We start from the raw sequence: 15,937 nt of genomic DNA, 5'->3' as shown, positions 1-15,937 counted from the left end.
ATATTAATTTTAAAACTATAAGTTTATTTATAAGTTAAAAAAAAAAAGAGAGATCAACTCTTGATTTTGGTACTTTTAATCTATATGTTTATAAGTTAATTTGATTAAATATTTTATTACATTATTTTTATTTAATTACTAAAATTTTATCATAAATGTCATTAATATTTTTTAATTATTTTAATATTAAATTAACTCATAAATTATTTTTTACTAAATACATTTTTAAAATTTTAAATATTTACAAACTCAAATTAACTTATAATTTTCAATAACTACTGTCAAACTACATGCGGCAACCACTTTGGTTCGCACAAATACAAAATCAAAACAGTGAAATTTGCAGAAAAAAAAAAAGAATACAAAAAAATTCAAAAGAAATTGCACAAACATAAGCAACTTTGCTGCAGTACAATCAATCGTTGAATCAAATCATTATTTAGGAGAAGAAGAAGAAGAAGTGAGGATTAATAATTAATTGACGAAAGCGCAGCGTTTCCTGATTTCACCTCGGCGACCAGTGAGTACTCCAACGTAACCCAGTTTAATCATTGAATCAGCAAAATCATGAGCAAAGTTCAATCCATGTGTGAGAGACTGACGTTGGACATAAGCTCTGGTTTCTACATCATCAAGAAGAGCTGCATCAGATTGGAAGAGCCCTCTTCTTTTAGCTACAATAGTGTAGTAATCTTCATCGAATGTTTTGAAGCTTCCAGGGTCCATTTCTGCAACTGCCTTGATGTCTCCTCCTGGCTTGCATTTTTTCTTCAATGCTGCTGCGTATTTGGGGTCCAGTGATGGGTCAGTGTCGCCTTTGCCTGTGAAATTGTATAAGCGGTTTGTGATTATAAAGCAATGCCCAATACCAATTGTGTGTCCTCCTGCAAACATAGATAATTTAATGAAATTTTTGTTATTGATCTTATAGCAACACATTGTTATCAAATAAAAAAAAAATCATTCAATTTTTTCTCAATAGTATTGAAATCGTCTTTGTAAGGTTTCTTAGTTCGAATCCAGTTAGAGCCAATCTCCAAGAAAAAAAAATAATAATCAGTCACCTGATAGAACCACAAGGTCCTTAACGCTTAAACCCTTGGCAGCAAAATTTTCTTTAAGCTGGCTTATGTTAGCGAAGGGAGATGGCAATTGTGTTAAAGCCTCTGAGGCAATTGACACTCTTCCATCTCTGCGTCCAGTTTTAACATCCCAAAATGGTCCTCCAATCTGAAAGAAAAATTAATCATTTCATTAAGCGTAAGAGTATCTATGGTTGGAAGCTTAATGTATGGGAAAATTATATATTGGATTTTTATGATATATAATTAAATACCATTGAAACTGCATCTCGAGCTACTAAGGCTAAGGTATCAGCACAAGAAACCACACCAGGGCATTTCTTTTCTAGTGCTGATTTCACAGCATCAATTACTTGGAACCCTCTTAAGGTTTGATTTGGGATTGCATCTTTCTCGGCTAGGTTACAGTTCCTAGAATTTAATAGCACAGAACCATCACATCCCTGCAAAAAAAAAAAAAAAAGCATGGAGCTTGTTAAACTCTACCACAATCGCTTAAAATTTGCTATATATATATATGTGCGCGCGCGCTTGAGAGGGAAATTGATTGTATTGTCATGCAAAATAAGATCAAAATAATATATTTTATAGTTCAAACCGCTAAAAATTCATGTTAGCTCTATATGTATGTTGATTTTGATCAAAGAAGACATATTAATTAGGATATGAACACTTGGTTAAATTCTCTGCATTATGAGACACGCACTCGCACTGGATCACGATATATGCTAGACTAATAGCAATTAAGGTGATAAAAAGCATTGAAGAAACTTACCCTGACAAAACAATCATGGAAATGCATTCTCAACAGTGGAGCAGCAAGAGTGAGATCTCTCGAAATGTATTTGTGAAGAGTTGTATGGACAATTTTCTCTACGTTAGGGCAACTCCTCCTGTAGAACCCAAGCTGCAAACCCCATGCATTAGTGAAATCTAAGAACAAAAGAAGGAGAACCAATTGAGAAAACAAAGCCCAAAGAAGCTTTTGGATAGCCATTAATTGTCTCTAAATGAGTAGCAAATCAATGTCGGAATAAGTTGTTAAACACTAAACCCTGCGTATGGATTGCAAGTATATAACTCAAGCTTTTATAGTTAAGCTGAGACCATTGACGGGGTATCTCTGACAAAGCTATCATTTTTGTTAATATGAATTAATTATTAATAGTAATAAGAGTAGATCAGGTCAATTAACTTTAAGAGCTGACTTAGAATAATTAATATCATAGAAATTAAAAAAAAAAATCTTTTGCATTTTTTAGATTTATGCTTCAATTTACTTAATTTAGCGATTGCACGTTATTGGAAACTAGCTTATTAGTAGCATGTCTAAAAATTAATGTGCTTAGCTCAAAGATTCCTCTACTTAATTACTTCAATTGAATATCCCAAATTGGCATTAAATATTATAGTAGTAGTTGTGGACCAGAAATAATCAAATACAGATATTGTTAGTGCATAGCCAATCCAACTAAGATATTATCATATCATCATTTTGTTTATTGCAAATACAATCCAACTTCCCAATTATATATATATATATATATATATATATATATATATATATATATATATATATATATATATATATTCTAACTGTAGTGAAGAAGAATTCAAACAATACAATTGGAAAACAATTAAAAATAATAAATACCCAAATTAACGGATTCGAATGACTAAAATAAATTACCAAAAGGTAATTAAAGAATTAGTGTTATCTAGGTGTTTTTTTTTTTTAAGAATTATAGTCTTTTTTATTATTTATACACCGCACACACATGTCACTAAATAAATATTCAATGTCTCAATTAAAAAGTTTGTAAGCTCAATTATAAAAAATTAAACAATAAGAGTTTAGAAAAAGAAGTTGAAATTTTCAATATTTAGATTTGGATTTTAGGTTATTATTTTTTGCAAATAGGCCATGTTGAGAAGGGTTGAGGACATAAGTACAAGCCTAACATGGGAAGCTCAAACATCCTTCCAACTAATTATAAGAATTTTAAAGGACCAACTTGTGTTAAACGGTTTTTTCTTTGGCAATCAATGCTTATATGCATAGTTATAAACAAAATAGGTAATTAAGAATATCTAGATTGCAATTTGGCACCACTATAATAAAGGATAATATAGGACTAATTTATTTATGAATCCTCTTCAAATGTTGTCCCCAATAGTATATATCATCTCTAAGCTAATCATAGGGACAATTTTTTTATTGTCACTTATTAAATATATTAAGGAACAAAATATATTATTATCCTTATTTCTATTTAACTAAGAATAGAGACCAAATTTATAATTTAAAAGGATATATAATATTTAATAAATTAATAAATAATTAAATTATTATGATATACAATGTTATACTTTTAAATAATTAGAGGACAAATACATATTATCGTCTCCTATTAGCTCTTAAATTAAATTTTAACCATATTTTGAATTTGGTTTATCTTTTTTATAAAGAACAATATAATTAATAAAAAAATAAAAAAAAATTCAGCATCAAAGGTGGGCTATGGTACGTTACCCTACTGTATAACTAGCATAAATATTTTAAATTTTACAAATTTTGACATTAAAATTTAGGGAGTATTAAAATAATTTAAAGAATTTGTAAGAACAAGTTAAATAGCAGCAATTGATAAAAATAGTAATAACTATAAATTAATAGAACAAATAATGGGGATAATTTTTATCATCCCTTAAATTTTAGGGGATAATTTTTTTCATATTTTTCTTTTTTTTTGGCAATAATTGGTAGGATGTTGGCTGTGAAGGTTGAATCACTTTGAAATATATTAGGTGGTTGCGAAGTATAGTTTGCCAAATATTATTACGAAGTACTCAAAAAATACGAAATCAACTCCAAAATTTTCTAAAAATTCTAAATTATTTTTCATGAGATTTGGAAAATTTTTGGATTATTATATTTGTCATCCTTAGACACCTATCAAGCTCTAATAGGAAGAATAAATTTCCTTTAAATCCAATGTTTCCGGCACTTACAAGAATGACAAGGGCCTTCCCTAACCTTGTATTGCAACATACACATATATATTGTTAACCTCAGCACCTAAATTCATGACACATATATGTATAATTTACTGTGCATATGCATTCAAAAATCATTTTTCTTTCAAATTAGTGGTCCAAATGTTCACTTTCTCTTTCATTTCTTTTCTCTTTACTTTCTTTTACTAGCATTTAGGTCCGAGCTCATAATCTAGTGCTCTAATACCATCTTTGGAATGACCCAAATCTAAGACCGTTATCAGCACTAAGGGAATGGGTAGGTAATTAGCCTTCAGAATCTATAACAAACCTAAACATCATTTTAAAATCATTGGTGGGGCTTATTTCCATCATAAAACACTTTTAAACATGCAAAACAATTTATTTATATCATAAAACATTTGAATTACAAGCACAGTAAACCTTTATATAAATTACATGTCATAAAGGAGTTCCCTAAACTTTACATATTACCTTTAAAATATAATGAGGCAATAGACTTCTAACTCATAGCCTGAATATGTTGATTGTATCGTCAAATCTTGTCCCTACAAGGGGAAGACAAAGGGAGTGAGCTTGGGGCTTAATGAATAAAAGGCCTACTTAGAGGAAGGAAAACATATATTAAAATATTTATATTCAAGCACATGCAATGCAACAGTCACATGGGGTTCAATACACAAAAAATTTATATCAAGGTAGTTCATGTCATAGTGGTTCCCCAGTCATCTCATAAATAAAATTATTTAATCAAATAAATAGGCCAAAGACACAAAATTGCCTTACCTGATTTCCCTCATATTTATGCATTTCGTCTTTGGAGTGTGCACCAGATCATTCCTCCCAGGGAGCCTTATGAATTTCATGCCCCTATCTTGGAGTATACACTATATCATTCCCCTTTGGGAGTCTGTGATTCCATTTAGTATGCATGCATTTCCTTATCTCTATTGGGACTAAAGGGTCGTCCATGAACTAACAGTACATCCCAAGTAAAAATTCAAATGTGGCATCTTCATGAGTATAATTAATAAAACCAAATTATGTTAGAATTCCAAATCAAATTAGAATTAGGAGTTAATATTTAAAAAGGAAGTTTAGTTAGTATTATATTAGGAAAAAAATTAAAAAAAATAAAGGAAGATAGCTTGCAATTATGGTGTTGACCGAATTGATCTAGCATTTGATCTTTGAGTCCAAATTGGACTCTTGTCTAAGTGTCTGTACAAGAAAAAAAAAAAAAAAAAGGCCACAAGGCCATAATGTGATGGTAACATATGCTATGAGAGAAAGCAAGACATTTAGAGTAATGAGACCAATTTGTGAGAGCTAGTCATTATAGCATGGTAAAGGTTTCCAAGAGGATTTGTGGGTGATTAAGAGTGAGAAAAATAATTAGTGTTTGTAAAATTATTTTTCCATTGTTAGTGGAGTAGGCTTATGCCGAACCCCGTTAAATTTTGTGTTCTTCAATTTTTATGGGTGTGATTTGCACAACAAAGGGTATCAGAGCTGAGATTTGAAATGTTAAAGATAGCGAGCACAAAATTTGAGGTGGAGCCATTCGATGAGAAAAATAATTTTTATTTGTGGCAAAATATCGTGAAGGATGTCCTTGTACAACAAAAATTAATCAAAGCATTAAACAGGAAGCAACCAGTGGCCATGAAAGTGAAGGAGTGGAAGCGTGGATTAAAGGGCATTAGAACCTTGAATTTCAAAATTATTTCTAAGGTTACATGCACCATACCAAGTGTCTTATGATCCTAATCAATTTTCAATGCCCAATTGCATACCAAAACATATTTTAGCATGTACTAAAATTTCATTTGCCATTAAAGATTATGAATTAACATTTAATTCAATTAAACCCTAACTAAAAGAGGCAATTTTAGGTACTAACCTCTTGATTCACAATTGATGCAATCTTGACTCCTAAGATGTACTTAGGACCCCAAATGTTGTCCCTCCAGTTTGTCCACCACAAGCACACACCAAAGTTGCAATGGTAGCCCCCAAGGTTGGCTTCTCAAGCCTTGTCAACCAATTTTGAGATGGGGTTTATGCTTTGTGAAGGTTATATGAATGTATTGGGAGTTAGAAACACTTTCTAATAATTTTAATTCAAGAAGAAATCAAAGTTTTTTTCCCTTGAATCAATTGAGAAATTGAAGAGAAGGAGACACCAAAAGTGACGGCAACTTGAGAGAAAAGATAGAGGAGTGATTTTTTCTTTATTACTTTTCTTTATATACTTAGGTCAAATCCTCACTAACTTCCTTGCCACATATCATCACAAGATCCCATCTTGTTATTGTTTGATTTAATCTATGAAGCCAAGTGTCAAGCTCCATTTAAATCATGACATGTGGTCTTCCATCATAGGAAGACAAGTGGAAAGATCATATGGTGCCATGTGTCACCATCTCATGGTGCCATGTGTCACCATCTCATGTTGCCACATGTCACCATGTGAAAAGACCAATTTGCCCTTACCTTTTAATTTGAGTTCTCAACCCAAAATTATAATTTTTTCTCTTTAAATCAATTTATATTAAATATAAATTAATTAATCTTGATTAATTAATTTCTCATAATTAAATTCATATTTAATCAAATTAAATATAAATTTAATTTATACTATACATCCAATAACCTAGATTGGTTTCAAGTCATGCTAGAGACTATGCAATCTTATTGCAAACCAAACCTCTTTAATTAATTAATTAAACTCTTTAATTAATCAATTAAGTCACATTTTAAATGGTGATTAGCTTGTGTAGATGTGTGACTTACTAGGCTCATTACTTATTAGCAATGAGAAATGAGATTAACTCTTAATATCATTAGAATTCTTTCTTGCCGTAAATGATTTCTCTAAATCATTTCAAGCATCTCATAGACCATGGTTGACACCTAGCGTAGTATGCTATGGCCACCCAATCAGTAATAAGGAATACCTTAAATGAACCTTTAATCATATGTTACCATGCACTAGAATCCCTCCGTTACAAAATCTCAATTCGAGCTGGAGTCATGGTTAATGTCAAACCCCATTTGCTATGAACATTATGTTCTCTTTTAATTCTAGTTCTTGATTAATTAGATTTTCTTATCAGAAACTCTTTTCTGACTAAATCTGTCTGTCCTGGCCAAGAACTTGAAACATCAAGAACAATTAAATAAACATAGGATTTTATCCCTATTTACTTAGGGTAATGGATTCCATCTTGATCAACACCTATCTCTTTATATAACTAATAGGAGCCAACACATGCCCATATACCCATACACAGTACAAGTATGAAAGCAGTATCAAAGTCAAACCACCTATATACAAGATAACTGTGTTATCTCAGGTCTAAAGATTATATACACTGATAAAATATATGACAATGCATTGATAAGAGTAAACTCCATGTGCTTGTCATAAGCGTCACTGGTTCGACCTACTTATCATGTATAAGTGCCTATCATGTTTGTTATGTGGCATGAGACTTACCACTCCATCTTATTTATATCTCATATAAATACCTTGGGAATAAACATGATTACAATATTTCTGGATAAGTCATGTCCTTTGTGAAGTATCCTCGATTGTGAACCAATTTATGATGCTTTGTTCTAAAAATTTTGTCACTCATATTCTTAACAACTTAAGAATAAAATTTCTAACAAAATATCAATGGACCTTTTCAATTACATATAAATATATTATATAAGCGAAAAAGTGAAATTGTCTTTTTATTAATAAAATATGTATAAGATACATACAAAATGATATGCTCTAGGACATACTACTAACAATCTCCCACTAGCACTAGAGCCATTCATTACAATATCTTAGACCAATATTCTCAAGATGTCGGTCTAACTGAGTTTGTGACATAGGCTTTGTGAATGGATCAGCTGGTTTTTGGCTGATACTATTTTCTGAATGGCTACATCGCCTCGCCCAACTATCTCTCTGATAATGTGGTAGCACCTTTCTTTGTGTTTGGATTTTGGTGAGACCGGGGGTTCCTTAGCCTGTATGACCGCTCCATTGTTGTCATAGTAGAGAGGAGCAACTTACTCAATGGAAGGAACTACTGCAAGTTCTGTCACTAACTTCTTTATCCAAACAACCTCTTTTGCAGCATCTGATGTAGTAATGTACTCGGCCTCTATAGTGGAATCAGTAGTCATACTCTGTTTGGAACTCTTCCAACTGATTTCACCTCCATTACAAATGAACACAAACCCAGAGGTAGACTTTCTATCATCGATATCTGATTGAAAATCAGAATCAGTATAACCATCCAATTGCAAGTCACCACTTTCATAAATCAAGAATAAATCCTTAGTTCTTCTCAAGTACTTAAGGATATTCTTGACAGCTATCCAGTGTTCCAAACCTAGATTAGATTGAAACCTGCAAGTCAAACTAACAGCATATGCGATATCCGGCCTAGTACACAATATTGCATACATTAAACTTCCAATAGCCGAAGCATATGGAATCTTGGCCATTTTATCTCTTTCTTCTTGTGTCTTTGGAGACATCTCTTTAGAAAGGTGGATACCATTTCTTACTGGTAACAATCCTCTCTTGGAATCAAGTATGTTAAACCTCTTTAACACCTTTTCCAAGTATAGACTTTGGGATAAACCAATTATTCTTTTCGCTCTATCTCTGTAGATGCGAATTCCAAGAATATAGATTGTCTCTCCTAAGTCTTTCATGAAGAATGTATTTGACAACCATACCTTGACAGTTGTCAACATACCTATTTCATTACCTATCAATAAAATGTCATCTATATATAAAACAAGGAAAGTGCAGCAGTCTCACCAAACTTCTTATATACATATGGCTCATCCATATTTTCGATAAAACAAAATGATTTAATGACCTCATCAAAACGGATGTTCCAACTCCTCGAATCTTGTTTCAACCCATAAATAGATCATTTTAGCTTACATACCTTGGAACCATCTTGGGATTCAAAACTCCTAGGTTGTTCCATGAAAATGTTTTCATTAATATTTCTATTGAGAAAAGCTGTTTTGACATCTATTTGCCAAATCTCATTATCATAGTATGCAGCTATTGCTAATAAAATCCTAATTGATTTAAGCATGGCAACAGGCGAGAAAGTCTCCTCATAGTCGATTCCTTACCTTTGGTGAAACCCTTTCGCAACTAGTCTTGCTTTATAGGTCTCTACCTTTCCATCAGAACCAATTTTCTTCTTGAAAATCCATTTATTCCCTATAGGTATAATACTTTCAGGTGGGTCAACAAGGTTCCAAACTTTGTTCTTATGCATGGAATCAATTTTGGATTTTATAGCTTCAATCCATTTTGAAGAATCTATATCTGATATAGCTTCTTCATAGGTAAGAGATCATCTCCATGATCTATTTCTTCATGAGTAAACAACTCTTTTTTATCTTCATGAAGAAAACCATATCTCACTGGTGGGTGAGATATATTGGTCGAGATGCGAGGAATTACTGTAGATTTTTCATCAATAGGTGTAGGTTGACTAGATGGATCTATATCCATTTGATCTGTTCGTTGGTCAGAATTCTCCAATTCTAACTCTATTTGCCTTCCTTTGCTACATTCTTGAATAAACTATTGTTCAAGAAATATGGCATCTCTGCTTACCATAACCTTTTGTGATATAGGCAAATAAAAATAATATCAAAAACTTTCTTTTGGATATCCAACAAATCGACCTTTTTCTAATCTGGTTTCCAATTTATTAGTATTCAGCTTTTTAATATAAGTTGGACAACCCCAAATCTTAACATGCTTAAGACTCGATTTTCTTCTATGCCATATCTCATAAGCTGTGAAAGAGACTGATTTTGATGGAATCCTATTCAGAATATGCAAAGCTGATTCTAATGCAAATTCCTAAAAGGAGATTGACATATCAGTATAGCTCATCATAATGCATACCATATCTAATAGGGTATGATTTCTCCTTTCAGATACACCATTCAGTTGTGGCGTTCCTAGAGGAGTCAGTTGGGAGACAATGTCATACTCTTTCAAGTATTCATCAAATTCAATATTTAAGTATTCACCTCTATGATCTGATCGAAGAGTTTTAATACTTTTTCCTATTTGATTTTCTACTTCACATTTAAATTCTTGGAACTTTTCAAAGGATTCATGTGACACCCCTTACCCGACTACAGTGTAGCCAAGCAAGTTATGCCACTCAGTGTGCCGAGCACTCTATTTTATCTTAATTCATTTTTATTCTTCCTTTTGAATATAACTTGTGAAATATAATTTATTTAAGCCATTTATCGAAATTATAATTTATTTGAGGTTCCGAGAATTTTATAGAAAATCCAAAGAAATCTGGCTAAAAATGGAGAAAACAGTTCTTCGGAACCTGTGAAAAACACTTCCTATGATCATATTCAATCATCTCATCACTCTCAAACTTCAATATCAAAATCTCAACATTTTTCAATTTCAGTTCTTAACAACCTTTTCATTTCTCAAACATCCATTTCTCATATACAAACAATAAATAAATGCTCAAATTTTTCATTCATAACCATAACTTTCATTATTTACATCAATATCAAAATACATTTCATAAGTTCAACTACATTTGAGAAAATAAACATTATGTTACAAAATACCAAAATGACACCTAGTGTCCTACCAATGCACTGCAGGTGGTGAGGTGACACGGACACTATGCAGAACTGCAGGATGGACTTACCCAATTTGTGGTCTACTGGCTCTCGATCAGTATCTTCAGTACCTACGCGTTGCAAAAGCGACGCGCTAAGCATAAAGCTTAGTGGTGCAAATAATAAAATAGAAAGAAATAATATGCAACATAAAAATCATAATTTCTTAGCCATTGTGTTCATAAGAACTGAATAATTACCAACTTAGTGTTTAGTCGAGGGCTAATTACGTTTTATGATATTTACTTCTTCATGAATTTTAAGTTTTCATTGTATTCTATCGTAATCATTCCTGATATTTAGTTTTCGTATTTTCTTTAACAATCAGTTCAATTACAGTTATACTTTTCCATGCCCAAGTAACCTATACAAATCGACCGGACTGGATAAACGGGTAAACTAGCACTGGGTACCAGGTACCTCGGGCCGTCACACCATCGGTCACAATGTGTCTCCCGGTGTGCAAACAGAATGGCTAATAAGCCATATAAGCAATAAGGCATAAAGCCAAGTAAAACATCATAATCAGTATAGCCATAGGCTATCACATCACAGAATGGCAATGAAGCCATATATCATACGCAGTACTGCTATCAGAACCCTATTGGCATGCCAACCTATCCAAACCAATCACATTAGGCCTACTAGGGCATTTGATACTTTTGAATTCTTCAATTTTTTTGAATTTCAAGTTTTTATGTCACTATTCACTTCAATAGTCAACAAAAAGTTGACTTTTGCATAGAACATAGGTGCATTGGTTTTAACACTCCCAATGTACCCCATTTTGCATTTAAAACTTGTTAGTTTTGGTCACTTTCTCAAAGCTTAGGTCATTTTGGCAAAATTGCCAATTTTTGGTTTTGGTGTCACTATTCACCTCCTTGGTCAACAAAAATGTTGACTTTTGGAATAAAAATGTGTACATTGGTGTTTAAAACTTGTTGGCATTAAGTGTTAATACCATTTCTAAGTTTAACCCAACACAAGCAGAATTTTCAGTTTTGGTGAGTCAACTTCACTGTTCCATTGGACACTGTTACTGTTGGAATTTGAAGAAATGTAAAACATGAAAGTTGTTCCTTATTTTGTCTAGTTGAATTTCCTTTTTTGAATCACTCCATTTGGAGTTTTTTAGCTCCAGATATGGCCCAAAAACCCAAGCTGTCCGGATGTGCATTCTGCAGAAAATTACCATATCTACAGTGCATGAACAGTGATTGGAACCACTTGTTTGGATGGGTTCTGGCCATAATTTGGGGTAGGTTCCTTCATGAAAGTTGTTTGTCTATGTCTTAACTTGTTGCTGTAAACATTTCAGGTCAATTGACCAAATCTACAGTGAGTTATGGCCAAATGAACAGTTACTGTTCATTTAGTCAATTCTGCAGAATTCAGTGCAGGGTATCCGGATTGGGGCCAAGTTTTGGTCCTCTTGCTTTGGTCTTTTGGGCATGGTTTCTTCAGCAAAAATGTGCCATTATAAGCCTAGTTTCATTTCCAATTGGCCAAACACCAATTGGACTAACACAGCCCAAGTTATGGCAGTGCAAAGGGACTAAATTTTCAGTCCCTATGCTGCTGTCCTAGGGCAGCCTGCAATCCTCACTTTGCAATCTCATTTTTCTGTCCATTTGTTGGTCAAATTACCTAAAATGGTCACTAATTGACCATTAAAATGCTCTCTAATAATTTCCTAAGCCAAGTCACATTTTCACCTTTCCAAACCCTAATTCAAATTCATGATTTATGCCATGTATCTTAATAGCTACCAATGCATTGCTCATATGTTTATCACTTCAACATGGTTTCTATTCCACTCTAAGCTCATCAAAACATTTCCCCCTATTCCATAGCTAGGTCAGCCAAAATTCAAGATGTTATACACATAAGTTTTTGTTAATTTAAATCACAATCCTTACTAGTTTCAAGTCCCAAACCATGAAAATAATGAGTTTTTAAGATATAAATGCACTAACCTCAAGTGGCAGAATTTTTCGCTTCCTCAAAGTCTTGATTTCCTTTTCTTTTTGCTCCCACAATAATCACCAAGATGATAGAATGAATTTTTGTGTTGGTAGTTAGGGTTTTTAGTGGAAGAAAGCTAAGAAAGATGAAGGATGAAAGGTTGTTAATGGTGGAATGGGTAAGAGTGAGTGAGTGGCGTGAAGAAGAAGAAAGGGAGCTGGTTTTGGGTCTCTAGAATTCTGCCTCATTACCCATTTTTATTTCATTTTAATGGACTTGCTTAAATTTGATTGGCCAATACACTTTTAATTACCTAAGCATGACATCATAATTCCCAATTAAGCTCCTTTTTCTTTCTTTTCTTTTCTATCAAGTTTCAATTTAATTTCTAGCAATGTTTCTTCATATTTTATGTCATATTAATTATTTACTCAACTGGACAAGTCGCCAAAAATCACCTCTGAAGGCGAAATGACCAAAATGCCCTCCGTTCGGCTTAACGGGTCAAAATTATCTGTACCGATTGAAAAATTTTTCTAGGTATTTTCTTGGCATTCTAATGCCATGGGAACCTCAATGACCCTTCTCTGGAGTCCCAAAAATTATTTTACAATTTTTACCCGGGTCTAGGGCTCCTCGTTGCGAGAACCGCAACTTCCCTCCAGTTACCCATCGCTTGGGCACCGGCTCGTTTTACTTGGTTGTATTTTATTTTCTAAAATTTTTACTAAATTTTTCTTATTAATATTTGAGTTAATTATAGTTCCTCACTTTAGTTTAAATATTTTTCCGGACGTTTTAGCTGTCCGGACCGACACCGGTCACCGGAACAGTAGAATGTACGGAGTTGTTACGGGGAGGGTGTTACAATTCATGTTTATATCAAATACAAATACCCAAACCTTGATTTATCATCAATAAAGGTAATAAAGTAATGAAAACCGCCTCTAGCCATTTCCTTAAAGGGACCACATACATCACTATGTATCAATTCCAAAATATTTTTAGCTCTTAACCCTTGTATAACAAAAGATGATCTAGTCATTTTGCCTTGAAGGCAGGATTCATAAGTTGGAATAGGTTCAGAACCCAATGAGGATAAAATCCTCATTTTCTCCAGCTTTGCAATCCTATCTTCTGCAACATAACCTAATCTTAAGTGCCAAATATATTTTGAACTTGAGTTGATTTTCATCATGGCATTAGATTCATTTAGATTGCTTGCATTAGATTTGTATTTAACATTATTATCTAAATAATAATGTCCATCATGCATATAACCCGAGCCAACATATTTATTTCCAAAATAAATATTGCAAACATCATTTGTGAACTGAAATTCATAGCCATTTCTAGTCAAACTAGATATAAAAATGATGTTTTTAAAAGCATCAGGTATATGTAAAACATTATTTAAATACGAAACATGTCCATTCATGTATAAAGATTTAGATCCTATGCCTAAAACTTCAACAGTTGAGCCATTGCCAACCCAGAGTCTAATATCTCGTGAGTGCAAACTGCTACTACCTACTAGTTTCTGCATATCAAAAGCAATGTGAAAACTAGCACTAGTATCTAAAACCCAAGCTGTAGATGAACTATGAGCATCATCAGAATCTAAATAACAAGACACAAGCATTACTTCTGAAGGTCTATCCTTTTTGTCCTTTAGAGAAGCAAGATACTCTAGGCAGTTCCTTTTCCAGTGTCCATCCTTCTGATAGTGGAAACACTTTCCCTTACCTTTGTCAGCTCCGGTATTGCCCTTCTATTTGGCTGTCTTCTTGGAAGGTCCAGGAATTTGAGGTTTCTTATTATTATTACCCTTCTTCTTTTTGGACTTTCTAGCAAAAGAAGAAGATGCAATCAAAGCCACCTCTTTTCCTTTATTGCCTGGTATATTTTTTTGGGCAATAACCAGCATGTTAAGCAACCCAGCCAAAGTACACTCTTGCTTTGTCATATGGAAATTTGTCACAAAATTTCCAAATGACTTAGGCAGGGACTGCCGGAACAGTTCCATCTGCAGTTGGAAATCCATTTGAAAATCAAGATGTTCTAGCTGCTCAATAAGCTGAATCATCTTGTGGACATGATCTCCTACATTCTGTCCCTCAGACATTCTCACGAGAAATAGCTGTCTAGATATCTCATACCTAGCATTCCTGTTGTGCTCACCATACAACTCTTGCAGGTGAAGAAGGATCTCACTTGCATTCTGCATATTTTCATATTGCTTTTGTAACTCATTAGTCATAGAAGTAAGCATGTAACATTTGGCTCTCATATCATGCTCCTTCCACTTGTCCAAAGTGTGTAGTTCCTCTTAAGTGGCCTCTGAAGGTAAGGGACCAGGAACCTTTGAGTCTAAAACATATCTAATACGTTCTAGGTTCATGACAAGTTTTAAATTTCTCAGCCAATCAGAAAGATTAGGTCCCGTCAACCTATTGTGATCAACTATGCTCGCAAGGATATTAAATGGTGGTGGTTATTGTGTGCTCATTATTATCAAAAAAATTAACTACAAAAAATAACTAGATTAATTAGTAAATGTATCAAGTAATTAACCAAAATGATTATGGTAGTTTAATCAAATTGATCCTCCCACTAACTTGGAAAATCCTACACTTCTAAAGTAGGAAATGGAAACCCTAATTGGATAGATTTCTAGTCGGTGATTGAATTCTTATAGTCTTATTTATCATCCTCAAGCAAATCCATTATTGGAATTACAATAAACTATAAGTGAACAACTCCTTGTCCATCACATCTCATGTGAGGTTCAATCATTTATTTAGTCCCCAATGCTCAAAATCTCAAGCACATCCATTATTGATTTATCTTGTATTAGTTAAGTTGATCCCATTGAGCCAGCAAACATGCAAATAATTTTAATGTCCTCAGGCACATCCATTATTGGCCACCAACTATTTACATATTTACAACATCTTATGCTTAACAATTATTTTTAAGAAAATCTCTTAAATTAATGCATTATTCCCAAGCTTATATAGCTAATAATGCAAGTATTTAAAATTTCTTAAAATAATTACCTCAATGGAGGGCCATGATATAATTACCATAATTATATCATTACCAACTTAAATATTTGCTTGGAAGATTTTGTGGTCGGCCTAATTACTATTATGGTCTCA

At 33.0% G+C, this 15,937-nt stretch overlaps 1 protein-coding gene across 1 annotated transcript; it reads right to left on the bottom strand.

Annotated features, from left to right (window-relative positions):
- Positions 1-474: 474 nt before the first annotated feature.
- LOC110633659 (peroxidase 27-like) lies at positions 475-2,079 on the bottom strand. Its single transcript, XM_021782370.2, has 4 exons — positions 1,858-2,079; positions 1,337-1,525; positions 1,065-1,230; positions 475-884 (listed from the first exon to the last, which is right to left on the bottom strand). Exons 1-4 carry the CDS (start codon positions 2,077-2,079, stop codon positions 475-477), a joined length of 987 nt encoding a protein of 328 aa, XP_021638062.2.
- Positions 2,080-15,937: the final 13,858 nt, after the last annotated feature.

This window comes from Hevea brasiliensis, chromosome 7 (assembly GCF_030052815.1).
Source record: "Hevea brasiliensis isolate MT/VB/25A 57/8 chromosome 7, ASM3005281v1, whole genome shotgun sequence".
Taxonomy (NCBI): domain Eukaryota; kingdom Viridiplantae; phylum Streptophyta; class Magnoliopsida; order Malpighiales; family Euphorbiaceae; genus Hevea; species Hevea brasiliensis.
The sequence above is the reverse complement of the archived record's forward strand: the minus strand, read 5'-3'. Positions and strand labels throughout refer to the sequence as shown.

Bases quoted from the DNA above. Each gene is read 5' to 3' on its own strand.
- LOC110633659 (XM_021782370.2), bottom strand. From the start codon at position 2,079: ATGGCTATCCAAAAGCTTCTTTGGGCTTTGTTTTCTCAATTGGTTCTC. The intron at 1,231-1,336 runs GTATTTAATTAT...TTTTTCTTTCAG, and splicing joins CTCGAGATGCAGTTTCAATG to ATTGGAGGACCATTTTGGGA. The intron at 885-1,064 runs GTGACTGATTAT...CTATGTTTGCAG, and splicing joins GGACCTTGTGGTTCTATCAG to GAGGACACACAATTGGTATT.